The 27,500-nt window shown below is 43.7% G+C and overlaps 1 protein-coding gene and 1 long non-coding RNA gene across 2 annotated transcripts; one reads left to right on the plus strand and one right to left on the minus strand.

Moving 5' to 3' along the window:
- Nucleotides 1-487: 487 nt before the first annotated feature.
- LOC126981143 (uncharacterized) lies at nucleotides 488-27,394 on the minus strand. The gene is made up of 3 exons (XM_050831858.1): nucleotides 26,868-27,394; nucleotides 7,380-7,501; nucleotides 488-1,413 (listed from the first exon to the last, which is right to left on the minus strand). The coding sequence occupies exons 1-3, from the start codon at nucleotides 26,923-26,925 to the stop codon at nucleotides 1,159-1,161; spliced, it is 435 nt and encodes a 144-aa protein (XP_050687815.1). The 5' UTR covers nucleotides 26,926-27,394; the 3' UTR covers nucleotides 488-1,158.
- Nucleotides 18,797-24,602, plus strand: LOC126981144 (uncharacterized). The gene is made up of 3 exons (XR_007733788.1): nucleotides 18,797-19,298; nucleotides 20,384-20,445; nucleotides 21,459-24,602. It is a non-coding gene; the product is annotated as an uncharacterized LOC126981144 (long non-coding RNA).
- Nucleotides 27,395-27,500: the final 106 nt, after the last annotated feature.

Raw genomic sequence — 27,500 nt, forward strand, 5'->3', positions numbered from 1 at the left:
CACGATCCTACCAGACAATTACTTCAGGTAGCTGGTGAGATACGACCTGTTTTACATATTACGTGATATCACTAATGGCGACTTATTTAATGTTACGAGACGGTGCTGGATCATGTCTGAATAGCAGCGAGCACTTAGGCAGAGTAATTCGAGTAAAGGAAAACAATTTATGTAACAGAAGCACATATTAGAGCTCTGGAATTCATATTACGATAAAGAATGCGACCAAGAGCGAAAGTTCAGTGTATCAAAACCAACCCCGGAACGTACGCTTGAAAACGATAGAGAAGAACAAAGAAAACAGTCACGCAATTTTAGTCTCGAGGCGTATTGATGCTCCCCACCTCTCCTGTATCACCGGAAAGAGTAAATGAAGGACGTAGAAGTCTGGAGGAATATATATATATATATATATATATATATATATATATATATATATATATATATATATATATATATATATATATATATATATATAGCTGTGTTGAGCTGTGAATAATGAACGGGTGAGGCATGTTCTGGTGTCCCCGTCTGCCATTTCTCCCTCATTCGTTCTCTCCTCCTATCTTCTCTTTCCCTTGCTCCCCCTTGCTTTCTCCTCCCTCCTTCATTCCATCGTCCCGTCTTCTTCCCCTCTTCTATCCTCCCATCTCCTCACTGCTCTCCTTTCTCCCTTGTTCTTCCCCTTCGTTCCATCCTCCTCTCTCCTCTTCCCCTTTCCCCTGTTCTCCCTCCCTCGCTCCCCTTCCACCCTTTCTCCTCCCCTCCGTCTATCGTCAGTGTAGCCCATTGAGTGTTCTCGCCTTCTCGGTGGCCATATCCTACAAATCCCTCTTGCCCTGTCGGTGTTCTCAGTCGGTAAAGATGTGTGTGTGTGTGTGTGTGTGTGTGTGTGTGTGTGTGTGTGTTAGTGTCCCTTTATCAGTACCTCTGTGTCTCTGTGTTCCTCTATTCCTCTGTCTCGCCGCCATTCACTGTCTCTGATCACGACGATGTATATGACCATGTGTGTATCTCTGCTTTGTATGCGTTCCCCTGCCTGTAGCTCTGTCCAAGATCTTTAGAACCTAACCAAACCTAACCTGACCTAGTCTAACCTAACTTAACCTAACCTAACCTAAGCTAACCTCACCCAACCCTAACTCAACCTAATCTAACCTATAGAGCTTGGTGCTCTCCCTGTTTCCCTGTGCCTGTAGTCCTATCCCTGTGTTCCTCCGCCTCGCCGCTAGGATACTCACTGTGTATGATGTGCACGACGATGTGGTGGGGCTCCGAGTTGGCGGTGTGGCAGGCGTAGCGGCCGGCGTCCTTCGGGGTGGCGCGATGGATGAGGAGCCTGGAGGAGGAGAAGGTCGGCCCGTGCTCCGTGACCACCGTGATGCCGCAGCGGGGGGAGTCGTAGGTGAGGGGCTGCGGGGAGGTAGTAGGGGTTGAGGCAGGAGGAATGGCCAGGAGGGTGTGTTGGTGGGCGATTTTTATTCGTGATTAAAAGACGAGGAGTCAAGAGTTACAAGTGCGGAGGAAAGGTGGAGAGGTCAGAGGGAGGATCAAAACCAGTGGAAAGGCCAGTCACAGAAAAAGAGAATGGGAGAGCGAGAGGGAGAGTGGGAGAGTATAAGGAGGGAGGAAAGGTGAGCAGGTCGAAGCGGAGAAGAGGGTGAAGAAGCGGGGGAGGGTCAGAGGGAGAGAGAAGTGTGTGTTCAAATAGGGAGGGAAGGTTAGAGGTTGGATAAGAGAAGAGGGTGGAGCAGTAGTGAGTTAGTGGGAGGTGGAAGAGGATGTAGAGAAAGAAAGAAAAGAAGGGAAGGACGCCAAAGAATGGAACAAAGATGGGAAAAGAGAGATTATGATTAACAAATGAAGAATAAAATAAAACGAGTGAGCAAAGAAAAAAACAATAGAAAGAGATACGAAGAGCGAAGTGAGAAGGAAGGAATGAGCAAGTGAAGAGAAGCGAAAAGAGAGAATTAAAGGAGGAATAAAGAAGAGGATGATTAGCAAGTGAAGAACAAGATAAAACGAGAGGGAAAGGACGAGCAAGCAAAGATAAATCAATAGAAAGAAATGCGAAGAGCGAAGTGAGAAGGAATAAGCAAGTAAAGAGAAGCGAAAAGAGGGAATTAAAGGAGAGTCAAGCGGAGAACGAGGAAAGGGAGTGACGAAGGACGCGACAGGCAAGGACGGAGATACATGAAGGTGTGAAGAGAAAAGACGAAGGGGAGACGAGGGAGATAAAAGACAAACAAGCGAGGAGGGAAGAAGAGCAGCGAGGGGGAGGAGAGAGAGAGAGAGAGAGAGAGAGAGAGAGAGAGAGAGAGAGAGAGAGAGAGAGAGAGAGAGAGAGGTAAAACAATGTGCAAGGGAGGGGAAGAAAAGAGAAACGTAATGGTTAGATTATTCTATTACTGGTGATGTATATTCTCTCTCTCTCTCTCTCTCTCTCTCTCTCTCTCTCGTTCGCCTGTTACATTATTCAGCACACACAATCTATGCTCCTCCGCCATTCCTGCCATTCACATCCCTTTTCTTTTTTCCTCCCTCCACTCACCCTCCTCCGCCTATTTTATCTTCCACGCCTTCCGCTAATGGCCCCTTTATGTACCCTCCACCTCCCGTTACCTCTTTCTCTCTCTCCCTCTTCCTCTCCCTGTTTTCCCTCCTCTTTTACTTCTTTCTCCTCTCTCTCCCTCTTTCGTTCTTTCCCGCATCATCTTACTTCTTTCCCTATCTCCCCCATCCTCGGCTTGTTTGTTTTGTTCTTTTCCCTCTCCTCTCTTTTACTCCTTCCTTCAGCTCTCCCTCGTCATCACACTTCTTTCTGTACCTCCCACATTCTCCCCCCCTCCCCCGTTTGTTTGTTTTTGTGTGTTCTCTTCCCTCTTTTTTCTCCTCTTCTCTTTCGTCCTTCATCTCCCTGTCTTCGTCCTCTCTCTCTTCATCTCGCGTCATCACTTTCTCACTTATTTTCATGCCTTTTTTTGCTTCCTCGCCCCGATGCTTTTTCTGCGTGTTGTTCCCTTCTCTTCTTTCTCCTCCTCCTTTCGTACCCTATCTCCCTGTTTTCGCCCCCTTCCTTATTCTCTCATCATCACTTTCTCTCTTGGCTCCTCATCCTTGCTTATTTTCACGCCTCTGCTTCCTTGCTCTGATGATATATTTTTTTCCCTCCTATTTTCCTCCAATCTTTCGCTCCTCGTGTCCCCATCTTCGTTCCCTCCCTTCCCCTCTCTCTCTTTACTGTTTCCTCTCCTGCTTCCTCATTTTCACTCACGTTTTACTGTCTTTGCCTCCTACCCCTGCGTTCATTTTTGTATTATTTTCTCCTCTTTTCTCGCTACCGTCCTTCGTTATTCCTCCCACGCCTCGTTATTTTCTTCCCTTCCCTTATTCTACACCCTAACATACTCCTAACACTATTTTCGTTTCTATGTTACCTCTTGCATTTTTATTTTCTCTTCTCTCTTCCTCTCAGCAACACTTTCGTTTTTGTTGATCTCCTCTATTCTTCTTCCTACCTGCTGACATTCAGCATCAATATGAAAGAAAGTAAAGTAACTCCTAGCAAAGAAAAGGTGCCTAATTATCAGAGAGCGAATTTCGTAAGACTCCGATCAATTCTAAATAATTCTGACTGGACTGAAATCTCGGCGGAAACAGATATTGATAAATCTTGGGGGGCCTTCACCACAATATTGAACAATGCCATAAGCATATGCGTACCCTATCGAAACAGACGTTCAGCTTTTAAGAAGAAACCCAAATGGTGGAATAACGAAACTCAAAATAGCCTATCTCTTAAAAAACGCGTATACAGTAGATATATATCAACTCACAGTGAGGCTGACAGACTAGAGTTGGACAGAATTCGCCGCGAAACCAAGAACTTAATAAAATGAAGCAAGAAAAATCTTGAAGAATATATAGCGGAAACGATTAAATCTAATCCTAAAGAATTTTTTAGCTATGTAAATAATAGAAAGTCACTCACTTGTGGTATCGGACCGCTTGCTAATGATAATGGTAACCACACGAACGATGAAAATGAAATGGTTACAATCCTAAATAACTTTTTCGCATCCGTATTTACCGACGAAGATTGTTTATCACCTCAACCGCCGGAGGTTAGAAGGACCGAAAAGATGTTAAGTGGCGTGCTCATCGTAGAAAGTGACATTTTACGCACAATTGAAAAGATTAAAGTAAGCAAAGCTCCTGGTCCAGACAAAATTACCCCTAGGGTCTTAAAAGAAATCAAACCAAATTTGTAAACCGCTCTCCGTCATATTCAATAAATCTTTAACAGCTGGAAAAGTTCCGTCGGATTGGAAACTTGCAAATGTCACACCAATTTTCAAAAAGGGGGACAAGTCTCATCCAGGAAACTATCGACCAATTAGCCTGACATCGATTCTTTGTAAGTTAATGGAGACTATCATTCTCGACAATATGGTGAAATTTTTTGAAGAAAATAATATGATAAATAATTCGCAACATGGCTTCCGTAGTTAACGTTCGTGTTTAACTAACTTACTTGATTTTTTTCATGATATTTTTGAGGTGTTCAATGAAAGCAGATCAGTAGATATCATATATCTGGATTTTCAAAAGGCATTTGATAAGGTCCCCCACCAACGATTGCTCAGCAAACTATTGGCGCACGGTATCTCGGGTAACATTCACAATTGGCTTGTGGACTGGCTCTCTGAGCGGAAACAGAGAGTAGTTCTAAACGGTGTTACATCTAACTGGCTCGACGTCAGAAGCGGCGTACCTCAAGGATCATTGCTTGGCCCCATGCTCTTCTTAGTTTATGTTAATGATATCGATGATGGGCTCACTTGCAAAGTATCAAAATTTGCTGATGACACAAAAATTGCTAGTAAAGTAACTGCGACACTCGACGAAGAAGCTTTACAATCAGATCTAGATCGACTTGCACGTTGGGCCAATCAATGGCAAATGAAATTTAACGTTGACAAATGTAAAGCGTTGCACATCGGAAAAAATAACAGTCGCATTCGGTACGTAATGAATGGCCAACAACTTTCTGCAATAAGTAAAGAAAAGGATCTTGGAATCACTATATCAAGCGATTTAAAGCCCGGTCAGCATTGTTCATAGGTAGTTAAAACTGCAAACAAATTGGTTGGCTTCATCGGACAAGTCTTTAATAATAAATCGGAAAAAGTAATATTAAAACTGTAAAATTCGTTGGTTCGACCCCGTCTAGAGTACTGTGTACAGTTTTGGTCTCCCTACTACAGAAAAGACATAGAAAAGTTGGAACGGGTTCAACAAAGAGTAACAAAGATGATTCCTAGGTTGAGAAATTTGTCATATGAACAAAGGCTTAAAGAAGTAAATTTATTCAGTCTCTCAAAACGAAGAATGCGAGGCGATCTAATGGAAGTGTTTAAAATGTTTAAAGGATTCAGTGATATTAATGCGGAAGATTACTTCACAATTGATCGATCAAATAAAACAAGAAGAAATCACAATTTGAAGATAAGTGGTAAAAGATTCTCGTCGCACGAAGCTAAACACTTCTTCTTCAATCGAGTTGTTAATGTTTGGAACTCTCTTCCCTGTGATGTCGTTGATAGTACAACAGTTACGGCCTTCAAGAATAGATTAGACAAGTATTTTGAATCCAACCAGCAACTAAGATATTACTCATTGTCGTAATAACGTTAAGTTCTTTCAAATAATGGTGTCTTTGTCTGCTTTTATAGCCCGGTTAGTGGTAGCAGTAATGGTAGTTCTTTCCTCTTTCCTACATAATTTCCTTGCAGTTTTTCCATGCTGCATGGTTCTTTTTCCTTTCCTGCCATCTTTGGCTGGAGGGATGGGGGGGGTGGGGAGGAGCCTTCGCCTTTGCTGTCCTTCATCTTCCACCTTTGATTAGATAGTTAGTGTAGCTTGTCACAAACAGCCTCGTAAGGACCTGCAGGTCTGCTGTTGTTTGTTCTTCCTTTGTGTTCCTTTATCTTCCCACTTCCTTTGTTTTCTTTACTGCTTCTTACGTTTTCTTTCAGCTCCATGTGTTTCCCTCGTTTTCTCTTTCCGACACCTTCATTTGTCATTCCAAACACTTTCTCCTTATCTTCATTTCCGTTTCTTCATCCCTAACTTTTCCCACCCCCGCACCCCCATTCCCTCCTCCCCTTCCTTCCACATCTTCCTCTCCTCCTTCCCTGTTTCCTCCTCTCCCTCCCTCCCTCGCACATCACTGCTTAATGCTTGCCTCCCTCCCTCACTTTCCATTATCTCTCTTAATCTTTCTTTTTGTTCTTCACTGCCTCCCTCCTTTCTATTAATGCCTTCCTCATTCCCGTTCAGTCTCCCTCCTTCCCCCCCTCTCTTCTTTCCCTCTCAACTTTATCCTTTCCTTTCCCTCCAACTGAATCACTGTAAAAAAGCATATAACAGTGCCAACACTATGCTCGGGTTCATAGCGAGGAACTTCGAGTGTAAACCGCCAGACGTGATGCTATCCTTGTACAATTCCATGGTAAGACCGCACCTCGAGTATGCAGTACAGTTCTGGTCTCGTAATTACAGAAAGGACATTGATTTACTGGAAAGGATTCAACGACGCGCCACAAAAATTATTCCAACCTTAAGGGCCCAACCGTACCACTCAAACTCTTTACACTGGAGAAAAGACGCCTACGAGGGGACATGATTCAAGTCTTCAAATACCAGAAAAAATTCAATAACGTCGATTACTCCAAATTCTTTGAACTGCAAACCAACTCAAGAACTAGAAATAACGGATTACCCATTCAGTCGAGTCGATGTAGCACAGACATTGCAAGGAGTTTCTTTTCAAACCGAGTCATCCGCCACTGGAACAATCTTCCCTCAGAAGTAGTAAATGCGAATACCATCAACTCCTTCAAATATAGAATCGATCGCCATTTCGCTGCGTCGGGAGTAAACTGAATATCGAGGTGCTTTCATCTGCTCATCTGTCGAGCAGATTAAATCACCAAAGCGGGCAACCTCGTAATAAGCCAATAGGCTTTCTGTTGCCTGCATTTCCATGTTTCCATGTATCTCTTTCCCCTCCATCTACGTACCTTTCTCCTTTACCTCACCACCTCCTTCCCTCCTCTCTCTTTCCACCCTTTTCATTTCCTCCCTCTGTCTCTCTACTTCCACCCAGCCTCACCACCTCCCTCTTTTCCTCCTTCACCTTTTTCATGTCAGTCCACTATCTCTCTTTTCTCTTCTCCCTCACCACCTCCCTCCCTCTATCCCTTTCCAGCCTTTCCTTCCCCTCCTAATACTTATTCTTCACTCCCGTCTCTCTCAGCCTACCCCCTCCTCCTCCCCTCTTTCTCTCTGACCCCTCCTTCTCCCCCCCTTCTTACCTCCCTCTCGTGGTACCAGGAGATGAAGGGCGGCGGGTCGGGGCTTTGCTTGACGATGCAGGTCAGGTTGATGGTGGAGCCAGAATTGACGTCTAGGTCCGGGCCGCCCAGCACTCGAGTTTCTGGTTGTGGCAGAGAAGAGCACTCATTCGGGGTTCTTGGGACAGGGTGGGTGGGGGGAGGGGGTTGTAAGCTGGGCTAGTGGTGGGTTGAGGGTTAGTGTGTTGATAAGGCCTCGATTGGTAGGTTAAAAGGTTCTTGGTTTGGGTGGGGGGGGGGAGTTCTAAGCTGGGATCGGGGTATGGGAGGATAAGGCTCTTTCGATTGGCTTGAGGGAAAGAGGTTCAAGGTTTGGATAGGTTCTTGAAGAAGGGGCTAGGGTTCTAGGTGTGTGGATGGATCAGGGTTCTATAGGAAGGCGAGTTCTTTTATTGATTTATAGTTCGTGAGTTTATGGGGTTAGGCAAGGTTCTGGTGAGTTCGTTTACGGTTCTACGTATGCCAGCAGTTCTATTGGAATGGAAGACTGAAGGTTGTGCTTCTCGGTTCAGTGAGGGCTCGGGGAAAAAAGAGGAGGAGGAGGATAGGTTCTTTTCCCCCTCGGGTTCAATGGCATTTTAGTGGCTGTCTAATGAATCTTGACCCGGTTTGAGTTGATTTTATGCTTTTTCATGGATGTCGTGAGCAGGAAGAGGAGGAGGAGGAAGAGGAGGAAGTAAGGAGGGTGTTACGCTGGTGTAATGGAGTTTTAGTGGATTTTTAATGTCATCGTGGCTGTTTAAGGATGCAGTTTTTTGTAGGGTGGTTGTAAGGGGTATGTCAAGACATGTGGCGGTGCTTATTCCATGGTAGAAGACACAGCAGGTAGTCTCGATCCGCCCTCCCCCACCACTCTGTGCGCATTCTAAGTGACGTCACTACCTAGACGAGAGAGAGAGAGAGAGAGAGAGAGAGAGAGAGAGAGAGAGAGAGAGAGAGAGAGAGAGAGAGAGAGAGAGAGAGAGAGTGTGAAAATTTAAAGTTCTCCTAATGTAATGTAGTTCTTTGGTCGTCAAAGTAGGTTCTGATCCTGGAATGCATTTTCAACACTGTTTTAGTGCCCTCTGCATCAATTTCCCTGGAGTGTTAGGACAATTCACTCATATAATAATAATAATAATGACTACAGGGCATGTGCATTCACACATAATCCAGGGCTCCCATTCCTCTTTAAAGTATTTGTTCACCAAAGTCTTGGGTACAGACCATAGTGCCCGGTGCAGCTAAGCTCATTGAGCTCCTTCCCTCAACAGCCTGGCAGTTTCCATTGTGCTATGCAATGAGGCCACAGCCTTATGATTTATATATGTACAAGATATGCAGGGATCTGCACCCACGAACAATGCAACACGAAGGCATATTAAACAAGAGTTTCCCGTGTCACAGAAAACGGACAGCACAGATAGACCTCCTCTAGCCGGTGGCTACGTCAAGACTGAGGTCCCCGCAGGCCGCAGCAATCATACCTCTTCTTCGTCTAGATTGTGACGTCACAGTCTTCCTGCGCAGCCCACAGAAATTCTGGTCCAGCGGCCCCCCCCCTACTGAATCTTTGCTTTCCTCCCCCCTTTTGCTTATTCTACAGCGTGTCGTGTGTGTGCGGGCGTCTCTTCCCTCAAGACATGGCGAAGGTTATCCAAGAGCGGTGACGTGTGTGTTGGTGTGTGTCTGATTCATACCTCGAGTGTAAAGGACGGCGTGATGGAGTCGGTTCAGGAAGTAGGAAGGAAAAGGGGGACGTGTTGGGGGAGGTAGTGAATTGAAGAGCAGGTGGCACGTTCCATTTCTTTCTCCTCTTAAAAACAATGTCTGACTTGTTTATATAAGCGTCAAGGTATGGGAGTAACTGTCGCTGAAGGGAGATTAGGTGTTACATGTTCTCTCCTCGTACAATCTCTTATCTCTTCGCTTTTTCTTGCTCTCAGAGGGGAATGTATCACATCATAACATTTTGTACCTGAAGGAGCGGCTGGGGGAAGGAGATTACGTGTTACAAAACCTTCCTTTTAACATAACCTTTTCTACCGGTCATCTTGCGTAACTTTGAGGCAGGAAGGGGACTTGGGAGCGAGCGGTTGGAAAACAATATATTTATTTTCGAGTGAGGGAGTGGGAGGGGTGGTTGAAGGGAGATCAGATGTTGCAGAAACTTGTTATTATAACAGCCCTTTCTACCTGTGAAATTATGTAACTTTGAGGCAGGTAGGGGACATGAGCGAGCGGTTGGAAAATAGATGTTATACTCGTTATTAGAGTGAGGAAATGGGAGGGACTGTTAGAAGAAGGGGGATTAGGTGTTAAGAGCCTTCCTTTTATGCCTTTTGTACCTGTGATCCTCCGTAAGTTTCAGGCAGGTAGGGAACTTTAGAGCGAGAGGTTGAAAGATAGATGTTATATTCTGTTTTGTATATTAGAATGAGGTAATGGGAGGGACGGTTGGAGGGGGATGAAGTGTCACAGAGCCTTCCTTTTATCATAAACATTTGTACCTGTGATCTTGCGTAAGCTTCAGGCAGGTGGGGGACAGGAGCAAGCTGTGGTGCCCCGAGGGCTGCGACACCACTCGCTCCAGTGTCATCATCTTCTCCGGCAATATTTTCCTAAATAAATCTTCTTCTATTAGGGACGCTCCTGCTCCTGTGTCTAGCATTGCGTAAACCATCTCCTTTTGTGCATTAGCGCCTACGCACAATCTCAACGTGAGGGCGTTGGTAGGGCCGTGGACTGCCGCAGCTACTCTGGGGTCGTTTTTTTTTTGTTCTTCTCGTGGTCAGGGTTGACCCAGGAGCTACGGGGTGAGGGACCGGCCGTGTACTCCGGGCGCCAGGCAGCGCAAGGCGAGACAGGCTGACGCCTGTTTCGAGTGGGCTGGTACTGAGGGTACCGAGAGCCCGTTGGTGGGTGGTAGGCACCCCTATACTGCCTTCCATATGTGCAATCGCGAGCCATGTGTCCTACATACCCACAAGCATAACATGTGGGTGGCGTGGGCGCGTTCCCATATGGGCGTGTAGGTGGCGCGGCGTGCCGTCCTCCCCTTTGGGGTATCGGGTAACGTGACTGGCCTGGAGGGCGTGGAGGACGGGCTTGTGAGACATGTTTGGGTCCGGATGCCTGGGTGGAACAGACGTTCAGCACTTTTATTTCTTTGGCGATATCGGCATCGGATAGCTTCGACTCTGGATAAGCTTTAATATACTCATACCCTTTCTTTAATACCTTCTGTGGGTCCCCCTTTTCTTCCTCCGTTAGGATGAGTAAGAGGGCCGGAGGGAAAGCCTCTCTGAGCCGTAAAGCGGTTATCTCAGTTAGCAAACTGGCATTGTCAGGCTTGAGAGCGATCAACTCGTCTCTCAATGTCTCCAGGCGGATGAGGAAGGTGCGGATGTTTTCTCCTGTCCGCCGTTTTGCCTCTCCCAATTCTTTCTGGAGGACCGAAAAGGTCCTTACTGTGGGAAACACACGTAGGAAGTCTTCCTTTACTTTTTCCCAATCCTGTCCACATCTAGTGATACAACCGAGGAGATGATCGCGCGCTGCTCCCAGGGCATATTGTTTGGCTAACTCAATCTTTCCGGTAGTGTCCCAATTTGCCTGTGTCCGGCTATCAATATCCTCTTTCCATTTCTTTGCTAGCTTATGGCATGGGAGGTTTGGTGCTTTGCTACTTTTTTCTTCTCCACCACAAAAATATAAGAGTCCCTGCACTCTACTAAAATCATTCAAGGTATGACGGCTAAGTAGCGTGACAAGATCATCATGGGCAAGGGTGATCGATTTTCCATCTCCTTTGGTGGGGGGAGGGTTCTTGCCTTGGTCTGGCATTTTTAACTCTAAAGTCTTATTCCCGTAATTCCAAGAATAACTGTCTTCTCCCTCGCTTTCGGATGTGGACATACACCAGTACAATACCAATATAAACCAATATAAATCGCAAGTTTCACCACAAGTTTCACCACCCCACACCTGACACCAATGTTGTAACCCGCAATCCCGGGTCACACAGGGGAGACGACACACTGTTTGTATTAGTGACACTTGACTTCAAATTCTGGTACTTCAGGAGTATTTAAAGGAGTTCGTAAATGGGGTGATGAAACGGTGTCGCCTTTCTTATATGTATTTTATTCTACCTTAATACTACTTAATATTACAAAGGGTAAAAATATTGTTTAAACCAGCGACTGGCTTACGAGACTCAATGAGTCTTCAGGTTTTCTTTCACCATTGGTTACTGACGTTAGCACTGGTATAATATTGAGTAAAAACTCGCACAATAAAGTATCATAGAAATATAATCCTAAGTAAAACTAAGATAATAGAACACAATAGATATGTTAGATACGCTTTCCTCTATGGTACTACTTCACTCCATACTCACAGTAGCAAAGATGAAGGTTTTGCCCATGTTGTCTAGGGAAGGACAACTGGGTGTACCGCACACGAGCAGAGTGCTGGCTGATCTGATCCCTAGCCTGAATAAATGCTTCTTATATAGGCATGACATACATACAGACATCACGAGGGTAATACGTCAGGCGTGTGAGTCATACATCAAACTCACACCGAGCTCATACAATAATCTACCTAACCGACATGTGGCTTACACTCGATTTTAATCCTTAGTGTAGCTGTCACGCGGTGACGCAGCTTTGTTTTCATAACATTTTGTTCCGCGGTTGATCGTGTTTTGGCCGCGGTTGATTGTGTTTTGGCCGCGGTTGATTGTGTTTTGGCTTAGAGAGATAAGCGGGTGCGTTAATGGGCAATTGCAATTGTGTATAGGTTGGTAAATGAACAGTGCGTGTGGGGACAATCATGTGTTGGAGTCCGTGTTGTGTTTTAGCGGTCGATACCGCTGTTGTCATCGGAAAATATTGCCGGAGAAGATGATGACACTGGAGCGAGTGGTGTCGCAGCCCTCGGGGCACCACATACCCCCCACCCCACTGGGTCAAGGCGTGGCTTAGCAATAGGAAGCAAAGAGTGCAAATCAATGGTAAAAGATCTGACTGGGGATGTGTTACGAGTGGGGTCCCACAAGGTTCGGTATTAGGTCCACTTTTGTTTGTTATTTATATCAATGACTTAGACACAGGAATTAGTAGTGATGTTAGTAAATTTGCAGATGATACCAAGATCGGTAGAGTAATTGAGTCGGATCAGGACGCTAGTATTCTCCAAGGTGAACTCAACAGATTATATGACTGGGCGGATAAATGGCAGATGGAGTTCAATGTAGGGAAGTGCAGTATTCTGAGTGTAGGTAGGAACAACCCCTCACATAACTATTGTTTAAATGACACTCTCATAAGTAGGTCTGGGTGCGAGAGGGATTTAGGGGTCTTAGTGAGCTCTGATCTCCGTCCAAGGGCACAATGCATTCAAGCTAGAAATCGAGCTAATAGGGTACTGGGATTTATTTCAAGGAGAGTAAGCAACAGAAGCCCCGAAGTCTTCCTCAAACTATATTTAGCATTAGTTAGACCTCATCTTGACTATGCGGTTCAGTTCTGGTCACCTTACTATAGAATGGATATCAAAATGTTAGAATCTGTGCAGAGGAGAATGACTAAGATGATTCAAGGGTTGAGAAATTTGCCATACGAGGGAAGACTTAAACAGTTAAACTTGCATTCTCTAGAAAGGCGAAGGGTGCGTGGAGACATGATCGAGGTTTATAAATGGATGAAGGGCTTTAATAAGGGAGACATTCATAAGGTTTTGTTGGTAAGAGAACCGGGTAGGACACGAAGTAACGGATTTAAACTGGATAAATTCAGATTCAACAGGGACATAGGCAAAAATTGGTTTACTAACAGGGTGGTGGAGGAGTGGAATAGGCTTAGCAGCCATGTGGTGAGTGAGTGCCAATACAATTGTCACATTCAAAAATAGACTAGATAAGTTCATGGACAGCGATATTAGGTGGGGTTAGATACACGGGAGCTTAGGGTCAAAGGAGCTGCCTCGTACAGGCCTACCGGCCTCTTGTAGACTCCTGCGTTCTTATGTTCTTATGTTCTAACAGCTGGCTGTCTCGAGAGAGAGCAGACCCCCCACTCTCTCTCTCTCTCTCTCTCTCTCTCTCTCTCTCTCTCTCTCTCTCTCTCTCTCTCTCTCTCTCTCTCTCTCTCTCTCTCTCTCTCTCTCTCTCTCTCTCTCTCTCTCTGTCAAAAAAGTCAGTCAAAAACATTTATTTGCCTGATAAATTAATAATACAATAAACAACTGCAACAATATTACAAGGCAGAGCTCTTTGAATGAAAAATCATTTTTGAAGAGCTCCTTAATTCTATCAATTGTAGGATAAAGCAGGCTGTGTTAGATAATTAAGCAGTTTTTATGTATTCAATAGAACTTTACAAATACATACATACACATACATCCTTATACATACATATATATATAAATATATATATATATATATATATATATCTAGATATATAAATATATATCTATATATATAGATATATATATATATATATATATATATATATATATATATATATATATACATATATAATATATTACACATATACAAACTCATACATTCCCAAACAAACATGTGTGCACTATATTTATCCTAAAGCGTTAAACAAAACATATGCCAATAACATGCAAATTTATCTCGGTCATCATTGTGAATATTTCATAAATATTTCTTAACCTTTACTTTAAATGTTGTACTATTTTCAGTAGACTTAAAGTTTTGAGGCAGACTGTTCCATGCGAGGCACCCTGAGTGTGCCACAAATCTTTTAGTTGCTTCTGAACGAGGTTGCGGTAGTCTTAATACATTTTGGCTCCTTAGATTTTGATGATGAACACTTGAAACTCTATCAAAAGTAATAACAGTAGAAATAATTAATTGACTGTGAACAAATTTTGATAGTTCTAATTTATTAATATCATCTAATTTTAGTAAGGAAAGATATAAAAATAACGGATCAGTGTGATCTCTGTACCCTGCGTCTGAGATTATTCTATTATTTTTTTGTAATAATAGTAATGTCTTTGTGAAGGTCTTCACTGCAGAACCCCAGGCAAGATTACAATATTGCAATTAGGGGTAGACTAAACTATAATGCAAAATCGTAAGCAAATCTGTAGTCAAGTTGTCTTTGATTTTATAAAGTATCCCTATCGATCTTGATATTTTATTATGTACATAATTAATATGATATTTCCAAAGTAACGTGTCATCGATAATAATTCCTAGAGATTTTACCAAGTTGACTTTTTCAATCGCACAATTCACTAATTTAATTACAATGTCATAGTAAATATGCTTATTTCCAGCAAATAACATGTAATTAGTTTTTTAGTATTTCACGTTAGACTGTTCGTAACTAGCCAGGTTGAGACAGCCACAAGTTCTTGATTGATAATATTTTCCAATGTTTGGAGATCTTGTTCTTCTTGAAAAATTGTGGTATCATCAGCAAACAATATGAAATTCAAAAGATCAGTAGACTGGACTAAATCGTTGATATACAACAAAAACGAGAGCAGTCCTAATGTAGAGCCTCGGGAACACCAGTTGTTATGAGGTGATTGCTAGACCTTGTCCCATCTATTTCAGCAAACTGTTTCCTGTCTTTCAAATAACTATCAAACCAACAGAGTAAATTGTTCTTTATGCCGTAGAATTTTAATTTTTTGTAGCAATATGTCATGGTTCATTGTATCAAAGGCCTTTTTTTAAGTCTAAAAATACAGCAGTTGTGTAAAGCGCCTTATCATTCCTTTGCAAAATACTATTCACCAGCTTCATTGTTGCTAATTGTGGAGAGTAATTTTTTCTAAAACCGAATAGGCGCACCTAACATCACCATAGCCGATCCAGGATTCAGGACGTTTCCTAACTTATAGGCGGTAATGTTATAATAATATTTCGTAAAGAATCCTTATAACCGAAAAATAACTAAAATTATGAGTATGCTTTTCCTTGAACAGAACATTGAATAAACAACAGAACAATAATATGAAAATACGTATATAATTTATACGACAACTGTGGGGTCTGTACCACAGAGTTATATACCTAGAGCGCGCGCTCCCGTGTTGTGGAGTTGGCGGCGGGTGAGGCAAGCTACCCTGGCGCGGCAGCCATCTTGGGGAGCCCACTTTCCCTCACTCTGTGGTGGTGGTTTTGATGGTGGTGGTGGTGGTGGTGTTGATGACGGTTGTGGTGGTAGTGGTGATGGTGGTGGTGGTGGTGGTACGTGATAGTGATGGTGGTGGTGGTACGTGATAGTGGTGGTGGTGGTGGTGGTAGTGGTGGTGGTACGTGATAGTGGTGGTGGTACGTGATAGTGGTGGTGGTTGTGGTACGTGACAGTGGTGGTGGTGGTGGTACGTGATAGTGGTGGTGGTGGTGGTACGTGATAGTGGTGGTGGTGGTGGTACGTGATAGTGGTGGTGGTGGTGGTACGTGATAGTGGTGGTGGTGGTGGTGGTACGTGATAGTGGTGGTGGTGGTGGTACGTGATAGTGGTGGTGGTGGTGGTACGTGATAGTGGTGGTGGTGGTGGTACGTGAGTGGTGGTGGTGGTGGTACGTGACAGTGGTGGTGGTGGTGGTACGTGATAGTGGTGGTGGTGGTGGTACGTGATAGTGGTGGTGGTGGTGGTACGTGATAGTGGTGGTGGTGGTGGTACGTGATAGTGGTGGTGGTGGTGGTACGTGATTGTGGTGGTGGTGGTGGTCCGTGACTGTGGTGGTGGTGGTGGTGGTTGTTGTTAGTGGTGGTGGTGGTGGTACGTGATAGTGGTGGTGGTGGTGGTACGTGATAGTGGTGGTGGTGGTGGTGGTACGTGATAGTGGTGGTGGTGGTAGTGTTGGTGGTGGTGGTGGTGGGACGTGATGGTGGTGGTGGTGGTGGTACGTGATCGTGGTGGTGGTGGTGGTACGTGATAGTGGTGGTGGTGGTGGTACGTGATAGTGGTGGTGGTGGTGGTACGTGATAGAGATGGTGGTGGTGGTACGTGATGGTGGTGGTGGTGGTGGTACGTGATGGTGGTGGTGGTGATGGTGGTGATAGTGGTGGTGGTGGTGGTGATGGTGGTGGTGGTGGTGGTGGTGATGATGATGGTGGTGGTGGTGATGGTGGTGGTGGTGGTGGTACGTGATAGTGGTGGTGGTGGTGGTACGTGATAGTGGTGGTGGTGGTGGTACGTGATAGTGGTGGTGGTGGTGGTACGTGATAGTGGTGGTGGTGGTGGTACGTGATGATAGTGGTGGTGGTGGTTGTTCGTGATGGTGGTGGTGGTGGTGGTACGTGATAGTGGTGGTGGTGGTGGTACGTTTTAGTGGTGGTTGTGGTGGTATGTGATAGTGGTGGTGGTGGTGGTACGTGATAGTGGTGGTGGTGGTGGTACGTGATAGTGGTACGTGATAGTGGTGGAGGTGGTGGTACGTGATAGTGGTACGTGATAGTGGTGGAGGTGGTGGTCTGTGATAGTGGTGGTGGTGGTACGTGATAGTGGTGGTGGTGGTGGTGCGTGATAGTGGTGGTGGTGGTGGTACGTGATGGTGGTGGTGGTGGTGGTACTTGATCTTGGTGGTGGTGGTGGTAGGTGATAGTGGTGGTGGTGGTGGTACGTGATGGTGGTGGTGGTGGTGGTACGTGATAGTGGTGGTGGTGGTGGTACATACTAGTGGTGGTGGTGGTGGTTCGTGGTGGTGGTGGTGGTGGTGGTACGTGATAGTGGTGGTGGTCGTGGTACGTGATGGTGGTGGTGGTGGTGGTACGTGCTGGTGGTGGTGGTGGTGGTACGTGATAGTGGTGGTGGTGGTGGTGGTACGTGATGGTGGTGGTGGTGGTGGTACGTGATAGTGGTGGTGGTGGTGGTACGGGTGGTGGTGGTGGTACGTGTTTGTGGTGGTGGTGGTGGTACGTGTTAGTGGTGGTGGTGGTGGTGGTTGGTGTTTGTGGTGGTGGTGGTGGTGGTGGTACGTGATAGTGGTGGTGGTGGTGGTACGTGATAGTGGTGGTGGTGGTGGTACGTGATAGTGGTGGTGGTGGTGATTTGTTGGTGATGGTCTCTCTCCACCACCACCATCACCACCACCATTACCACCACCACCACCACTATAGCACCACCACCACCACCACCACCACCACCACCATCACCACCACCACCATCATCACCACCACAACCACCACCACCACCACCATCACCACCTACCACTTACCTCCACTTTGAAGTTGCCGGCTGGAGCACAGAGTTGGTTGGACTGGGCTCCCAAAGATGGCGGCCGAGGTACTTCCGGTTGCCGCACCCGAGTGTCTGGCTCGCGCGCTCTAGGTATATAACTCTGTGGTCTGTACCCGAGGCAGCAGCCACACCATTTTGCGGGCATCGGTACCTTAGATAAGCATATTTTCACTGCGCAAAGCAGGGGATGTCACTTATTGTGACTTCTTGAGCTTTCATATTAATCTATTTGTGTGTATTTCATGGAGGCAAAACTTACATTACTAGTTTCATTTTTACTAGTGACGAATTTGTGACTTTATCACACTAGAATTTCACTCAAATAAGCGAATCAGACACCACCGAAATATTACCAGTGTGTGTATGAATGAATACAAAGCTAAGCACATACTTTGATTTAACTCTAGGATGTCTCGTGGATCATTAATAAATAAAAACAAAATATGCGGATAGGCTACTCCTTAGCCCACTACCGCCTATGGCGCCACGAAAACAGTCCCTCCGCCAAGTTTTTACCCCACATTTGGTGATGTTAGGTGCGCCTATGGATCTTTAGTTAATATATTATTAGTTTCTATAAACGATGACAATCTATTATACATTGCCTTTTCAAGGATTTTACTAACTGCGGATAATATGGATATTGGGCGATAATTTAAAGGTTTTAATCCATCTCCACTTTTACAGACGGGTATTATCCTAGCTATCTTTAGATCATTTGGAACTACGCCCCCCCTTCTCTCTCTCTCTCTCTCTCTCTCTCTCTCTCTCTCTCTCTCTCTCTCTCTCTCTCTCTCTCTCTCTCTCTCTCTCTCTCTCTCTCTCTCTCTCTCTCTCTCTCTCTCTCTCTCTCTCTCTCTCACACACACACACACACACACACACACACACACACACACAAACACACACACTGTTGAACGCCAGCACTCGTCGAGCGAGCAACTCTCCTGGGGCGGTATACACAAAAGTTCTTAGCATCGCTAAGTGCACTTAACGGCAAAGAATCGTTAAGTTTTCTACTTAAAATGGCGCTGGGCCGCTTAGCGGTGAAGCTGGAGCACTTAGCGGGCGGAAAATTTAAGGCGGGGAAGGGGCTCCCTTAGCACCGTTAAAAATGCATAAGTATTGCAACATGGTGGATTACAGCGGGAGGGAAGGCATCACCTCCTAATATATCTGCCTCGTCTAGACGAATCGGAGGCGTGTAATGATTTGAAACTCATCCTGAAATATCTGTGGACTGTGCTGACCGTGCTGAGATGAGTGGTTCGGCGAGGCGGACCTTGGAAACACCTACATGGCCATCACGACTGAAGTGGTGTTCACCGACAGGTAAAATGCAGGTGCAACCTTCACAGACTGACAGAGATTGAGTGATAACAGACACTGGTGACCCTCCAAGCGATGGCTGGTGACCGCCTGCCACCATCCACAGGCTGTCACACAAGGAGCCCTGGGAGTAACCTTGCTGGAAGCCCCGCGGGCCGCGGTGTGTGGCTGGCGTTATACAGCCCCCAGCCATTGCCTGGAGGGCATCCAGTGTCTGTTATCACTCACCTTAGGTAGTCTGTGAAGGTCCAGTCATCACTGGTGCACGTGTATCTTACCTGTGATCAACACCGGCAGCCACAGACTCCTGCCCAAGGAACGAACACAGGTGAGCCAATATTTTACCTCGCCAGACTTATCTTTTACAATATTCAACTCTTTAAACCTAACACACCTGTTAATCTTGTGACTGACTTCAACAAACGTTTCCCACCAAACTTACCAAACCCTAAACAATACCTATTTGGGTCACTAGTGTCTGTTATTTAATTTTTACTTGACTAACCTCCCAGCAACGATAAACCAAACCTAACCTGGGTAAATTTATCATTGACATATAGTTATTTCAACTTAATCTGTTATTTAAGATAGTCAGTTTTAACCAAATCAGCAATTATTTAGAAAAGTTGATATTTTTAACCTAACTTAAATGTCAGAAGTGTCCTAACAAAATTACCTTCCTTTGCTTATTTTCAGTAACCAAACCAAATCAATTTGACGTACCGGTAGCTCTTAAACCGAACTTGCTCTAGTACTCAAGCTTGCATCACTTATGACTTTTTTCCTTTAATCCTAAATCAACTTGTTTAGAAACCTTGCTCTGACATACCTAACTTAATATAAGTTCACCTCTCCTAACTCAGATAAATTTCCGATTTGTGTTACTGACTATTTTTTAAACAAACATTTTGATTTTGGACGTAAATTTTTTTACCAAACTAACTATCATTCAGAATGTTGCCTTATTTTAACTTAACAAAAAATTATAAACGTCACCTAACCTCATTGATCCTACTTAACGAACGGTAGCTATCCTTCCTGTAAAATACCTCCCAGGAATCCCTGGGTGTTGCAAAATGATACTAATACCCATGCTAGCTAGCATTGTAGTATTGTTTAATTTGTTTTGGTCATGTCTTTTTTTTCACATTTAAAATTAATTAGTTCACAGTATATTATGGCTTTTGTTATTTGCAGCTTCCTTTCTTATGAAGATCTAAAAGTGAATTTTATGATTATTCTTAGTCTTACTCCCAAATAGCTATTAAAGTCAATTAACAATGCTAAAATCTTTTTGAACAAAAAAAATTGCAAATTGGTCCATGAATCTAGAGTTTTGACTTCTGGACAAGTATAGATATAGATATAGGGCAGGTACCAAAGCATTTCTAATTGTAATGTATCTATTTGCAGTGATCGTGATGACATTGACAACAACGAGCAAGTCCTCCTAGACCTAGAGTGACCTCAAGCTGGTATTCGCCACATAACATTATTGTTTAATCATTTAGTTTTTATCATCCAGCATCAAGCAGTCATTCCCATGCAAGAATATAATGCACAATATAAGCAACTTTAATTGCTAGAAAATAAGACAATGTTGCCAGCCCATATAGTGTGCACTGTGCAGTAAATAACTCATGTAGATAATGCCTGTTATTCTATCATATACTTATGTCGATGCAATGTCTTTAGTTCTTGCTTCGGGTATATTAATTACTAATCCATTCTTATTTCTCCGACGGCCATTTCCCGTGTCGATACGTCAATCAGTTCAGTACTTTTATTTTCTTAGCTTGTGTTTTGCAATTCTTTGCCAATTAAATCACTGGACACATCTTAATAAATATCACAGATTTAATTATCATATATCAGTCCCATAAGTTTATTTCAGATGCTCTTAAAACAGCATCTGTCCATTCATAGTCCAACTTAACCTGGTAGCAGCAACAGGCCAAATTTGTGGCTTTACCGTGTACCAGCGATGGGCCACATTTTTGTCATGATATAAACCCCCAAAAATAGATGATGCATAAACTGATCACAAATGTGTTGATATATATTATGAAATGGTTTGCGTAGTGATGATTTTTTTCATTTTTCTCGCTCGGAGGGGCCTTTAGAAACATGATCCCTGCAGCTACCAGGTTAACCTCTTTTAGTATAGTACACTAATCAAGAAAAAATATATATATATATATATATATATATATATATATATATATATATATATATATATATATATATATATATATATATATATATATATATATATATATATATATATATATATATATATATATATATATATATATATATATATATATATATATATATATATATATATATATATATATATATATATATATATATATATATATATATATATATATATATATATATATATATATATATATATATATATATATATATATATATATATATATATATATTATGTTGTTTATTTGAACTTGTACTCATATTTCAGGGCCAAACATGATGTGGAAGAAGAAATCAGTTGTCTCCATCAGTCGGGTTTGTGCCATGGCAGCTTTCTCCAGCTGTCCGGCAGAGGTCCAGTCCATGCCATGGAGAAATTCAGCCCCAACAATGAGATGGCATGCCAGAGATGGATCCGCAGCTTCTCCTCCAATCAGTCAATCCTTGCAATGCCCTTTCTCTTTTCTCTTCTTCTGTACCACCATGCTTACACATAACTGATCCAAGGTACTTAAACTCGTTAACCTCCTCCATTTCTTCACCATTCAAAATTATTTGGCATTCTTTTTCACATTCAATGCCCACTCTATATGGGCATACAAACTCTACAACCTCCCTTCTACTCCGCTCACAAACCATCACTTTACTTTTGTTGACATTTACTTTCAACTTTCTCCTTTTACATACACTATCAAAAACACTGACCAAATTTTGTAAGTCACTTTCATTTTCTGCATTGAGCACTGTGTCATCAGCAAATAAGATTGAATTCATCACCCACTTCCCTCCCTCCCTCAGCATACATTTTTACTCCAATTTCCCCAACTTTGCCCTTCATTTCTCATAACACCATCCATATAAATATTGAACAACCATGGTGACATGACACACCCCTGCCTTAAGCCCACTTTCATCTCAAAATGTTCACTTGTTTCTCCAGTAATTTTGACATATGCAGATGCATCCTCATAGAAAGACTTTATTGCATTAAGCAGTTTTCCTCCCACACCATATACCTTTAAGATGTCCCATGTACAATGCCAGCCAATCGACTCTGTCATAAACTTTCTCTAGAATACCTAGATCCATGAAGGCAGCATAGTATTTTTTCCTTTTGCTAATATTTTTTCTACTACCAACTTGAACGAAAAATCTGATCCACACATCCCCTTCCCTCCCTGAAGTCTCCTTGTTCTTCACTGATTTTCTCTTCTGTAAGTCTTTGCACAATCTCAATTAGGACTTTTACATATACCTTTCCATGTAGCCTACACTCAGCAGACTTATACCCCTACAACTCCCACCTCCCCTCTCCTGCCCTTCCTCTTGTAAACTGGGACCATGATGGCTTTTATCAAGTCTGCTGGGACCTCCCCCCCCCCTTCCCAGGCCACTTCACATATCTTGACCATTCATATAGTAACTTCATCTCCACACTTCAACATTTCTGCTGTGATTCCGCTCAATTCATTCATCATCATCATCTCATCAACGCCTGCTCCTAGGAGCTCCCACCAGGGGATTACCACGGCAGAAGTTTCCATCTTTCTCTATCCGGACACTCCCTCCTTGCCCGCTCAAAGTTTCTCAAGGATCTTTCACCCTTCTCCCTAACGTACTCCTGCACCCTATCCCTCCATTTCACTGGAGGTCGTCCTCTAGCATTCCCTTCCTTTATCTCACTCACATACACCCTTCTGGTCATCTTACTCTCCTCCATTCGCTCCATGTGGCCAAACCACTTTAAAGTCTGTCACTTCACTTCTTCCACCACTCCACACTTCCTCCCTTCACCACCGTGACACATTCCAAAACGCCTGTACACACTTTCATTACTCATTCCATCCATTCTACTCACACCACAAGCACTCCTCAAATAACAAATTTTCACTGCCTTTCATTCCAGGCCCATGTTTCAGTTGCATATGTGAGGGTTGGTACTATTATTGTATTTTTAACTGATAACTGATCCAAGGTACTTAAACTCATTGACCTCCTCCATTTCTTCACCATTCAAAATAATTTTGCATTCTTTTTCACATTCAGTTCCCTCTCTATATGGGCATTTAAAATCTACAACCTCACTTTTACTCCCCCCACAAACCATCACTTTACTTTTGTTGACATTTACTTTCAGCTTTCTCCTTTTACATACACTATCAAAATGAGCACCGTGTCATCAGTAAACAGGATTGAATTCATCACCCACTTCCTTCCCTCAGCATACATTTTTACTCCAACTTCCCCAACTTTGCCCTTCATTTCTCTCATGACACCATCCATATAGATATTGAACAACCACGGTGACATGACACACCCCTGCCTTAATCCCACTTTTAACTCAAAATGTTCACTTGTTTCTCCAGTAATTTTGACACATGCACATGCTCCTCATAGAAAGACTTTATTGCACTGAGCAGTTTTCCTCCCACACTGTAAATCTTTAAAACATCCCACAATGCAATCCAATCCAATTGACTCTGAAGAAAAATATCTGATTGATTCCATCAGTTCCTGCTGCTTTTCCATTTTTTAATCTTTTCATTGCTTGATTTACTTGTTCATATGTTATACTTCTTTCTTTATATACTCCTCCTCTACCTCCACTCAAAACTGTTGTTGTTACAGCTGCTGGACGTCCATCATCAAAATTCATTAAGTTTTCACAGCTTCCCCGTCTTTCAACATCTTTCCATTCTCATCCATAACTTCATTAATTTTACTTGGGGAGATATTATTGGGGTGATGCATTTCTTTCGTTTTTTACTTCTTTCCAATATGATTTTGTGTTCCCTTTTCACTTAGTCTTTTTCCAAAGTCTTCATCAACTCTCTTCTTGCTTTCTTTTATGGCTTGTTTTAATTACATTTTGCATTCTCTATATTTCTTTTTCCTTTCCCTTTTTACTTGCTCAGCCACATTTCTTTCTTGAGTTTTCTTAAAAAGTTCCCTTTATTCTTTTACTATCCTCCTTATCTTTTGTCCACCATGAATTTCCTTTTATTTTTCCATCCCTCACCACTTTCATTCCTACCACTTTTTTGTTGTAGTTAACACTACTTTGAATGTTCCAAAAACTTTTTCAATATCTATCTGTACTATCTTTCACACTCCCATTTTTCACTTAAGGCCTCTGCCATTTCATGTTATACTCATCTTTTATTTCTTTTCCTGTAACTTTTCTATCTTCAGTATTTCCTTTTTTACTTCATCTTTCTTTTCAAACACCCACTTTTGCAAGATGGTCAGACCCATCGAACATTCCACTTACTACCTTCGTGTCACAAATATCCTTTCTCAGTCTTCCATCTACTGCCACATAATCAATTAATCCTTTCTGTTCATAACCCCCCTCCTCCATGTGTATATGTGGATATTATAGACAACAGTAATAAAGCCCCACACATCAGAAGTTGTATTGCTTTGCCTAGGTTATGCAGATGATGTAGTATTAGTGGAAGGACGTTGCCTGATCCTAAATGACTTTGGTATGGAATGGAAACTTATCTTTAAACATAATAATGGAAATTCACACCAGCAGTAGGACAGCGGATGCTGGGAAACAATATCTTAGAGGTAATAGAAACACAAGGTTATTTAGGATTTGAGATAAGCAAGGAGGCCATAGGAGAAAGCACAAAGAAAAGTAAATGAAGCCAAGGTAGGGAAAATGACAGGTGTTAGCATCAGTGGTAGAGAAGGGAAATTAGCCAGTATGAATATGGAAGTTGCCTTTGTATGGGGAAGGTAGTAACCCCACAGCTATCTTGTATGGGTCAGCAGGACTAACACTTAAGATGTCGGGAGATTAGAAGTCATTCAAAACCAGTTGGCATGATAGTGTTCACACGCTCTCAGGGGAAATGGGGTGGAGCTTCTGAGAAAGGTTAACCAAGGGGAAGCTGAGTTTCAAAGAGAGGAAATGAGTGAACACCGGTGGGCCAAATTAATATAACACTGGAAATTGAAGACAATCCCCTTTGGTGAAAGGAAATGTACAGAGAGGGAAAGCATATGATGACACTGGAGCAGAGTGAAACAATGTGAATGGGAGACCTGTCAAAGATAGTTGAGAAAAGTGGCCTCCATGAATGGAGAAGTACCTATACCTATCTTTAGTACAGCAGATAGGTGTAGAAGCTCGGGAAACATAAGAACATTTTATAATAGTACTAGTGATTGTGTGCCTTGACCCACTGAGGTAAAGATATACCAGAGTAACCTGACTGAAAGTTGATATATATCAAATAAACAAGAAAGTCACTGAACACACGAGTCTGAAATTATGGTAACCATCTCACGTGAGGCTAATGCATTATGTGTTGTATGTTGGCCTCTGAATACAGTACAGTGACAAACAGCTTGAATATTGAAGAAACTTCAAACTATTGAGGAGTGTGAATTAACGCATCTTAGCACATTGCATTTTGGCGGTAGAAGGGTCAGGTTAGGTTGGCTATAGGCTAGGTATAGTTAGGTTTGGGCAGGTCTGGTTAGATTTAGTTTGTTTTGACTTGTTTACTTTTATTATTTGGTAATTCCGTGTGATACGCTTCGCGCTACGCCTTTGTTGTCACCGGCGGCTGAGGAGACGACGTCGAGGCAGTAATATACATATTTTGCCAAAACACATAAAAGAATAGTGGAGGTACACCGGAAACATGAAAAGATGCACCTATATAACGATCATGGGCAATAAAGACCACAAGAGGAAGAAGAAGAAGGCTCGTTTATGTCGATCATTTACTTCACTGTTGTGTCCATTGTTTCCAAACAAGCTTTTGTGTACAGATAGATAACATGTTGAATGCATTATAGCTATTTCATCTTTGCATAATATGTCCTGTGGTAGCTATATATAATGCTTTTGCAAGTGATCGTTTTGCTAGGCGATGCACTTCATACCGGTATTTTGCTAAAAAAATACTTAGCTTAGAGTCCGCTAAGGGGAATTCTAAGTAATACTTAAGGGCCTATGCTTAGCTAAAAGTTGTTAAGTGCAAGGCTTAGTATTATTCTTAGAATATTTGTGTATACGGCCCCTGGCCCCTGGACCACCTGTAGACTGTTGAGTTGCTCGCTCGGCTCAGCTAAGGGCTGCCATGAGCATCCGTTTCCCCGCCTGGCACGCCAGCCGGCGGGTTCTTCCCCTCGACCCACGCCTGAGTCTTGAATCGACTCGACACCCCGCTACGGGCCGCCACATATGGCAAAGGCCCGTCTCCCTTAAGGGGAGATATCTGTACCAACCAACCATCCAACGAAATGTAATAATCTCTCCTCGGTAAACACCTCAGGCACCACTGGCCCCTCGGTGCCACCCTCGCCCTCCCAATGGCACCTTTACTCTCGTGTGGCGCCGAGCCGCCCCTGCTGACACCTATTCCAGTGTTGGCCTTCTCATGCCTTCTGTCTCGCCGCCTCGTCCCGTCGCCCGCCTCTCGTTTTCCTCCTCGGACGCCCTAAGAGACACCCTTCCTGTCACGCCTCACGAATGACGTCTACTGTACTTCCTTTCGCAGTGCAACGCCCTCGTCCTCCTCCTCTGGTACTTAGACTCTCCCCTTCGCCGCTAACTGCGTACATGCTTCCTCGTGAGCCTAGATATTACCTTGTCTAAGTGCCTCCCAGCTTCCCCTTCCTTCCCCATCTCTCCCCCAAAAGAACTTTCACCCACCGACAACAGTGAGCCAGACGGCCGTGGAAAGGGACGGCGAGGTGGAGGTCTGGCACATATAGGCCCCGGCGTCGCGGTGCTGGGCGTAGTGTATCTTGAGCAGCCAGTCCTCCGAGCCGGGCTGGTGGATGGCCTTGAAGCGGTCGTCCCTGGTGAAGGTGAAGCGCCCCACCGCCAGGATGCGCAGGTCCCTCCTTCTTATCCACGACACCTTCAGGGGAAGAGAGAGAAGCGGCACGTGCAGATTAAAAGGAGGGAATTAGGGAAGAGAGGAGGAGGGGGTAGGGGGTGGCTGAGATTGGATGCACACACAATGTGAGCCGCGAGTCTCGACAGCTGCATTAGGGAGAGGTAACGCGGCTCTCAAAGGGAATATCAGGCGGATCGTCGAAATTGAAAGTGGTAAATAAAAGGGTGTACTTTTGCAACTGGCAGGAATCAAACATTTTTTTCTGTTTCCGTGTTGGCAAAGGGATGTTTTCCTTACATGCTTCAAGCCGCCCTCCTCCTCTGATCTCCTAAGGCTGCGGCGGTCCCTCCCTTCCCTACACACCCACCCCGCACAGCCTCCAGGGTTTTACTTCGATGCTTTTCCCACAACTCGTTATTATTTCAAGGCTTTTCTGATCCCTT

Source organism: Eriocheir sinensis, chromosome 46 (assembly GCF_024679095.1).
Source record: "Eriocheir sinensis breed Jianghai 21 chromosome 46, ASM2467909v1, whole genome shotgun sequence".
NCBI lineage: Eukaryota > Metazoa > Arthropoda > Malacostraca > Decapoda > Varunidae > Eriocheir > Eriocheir sinensis.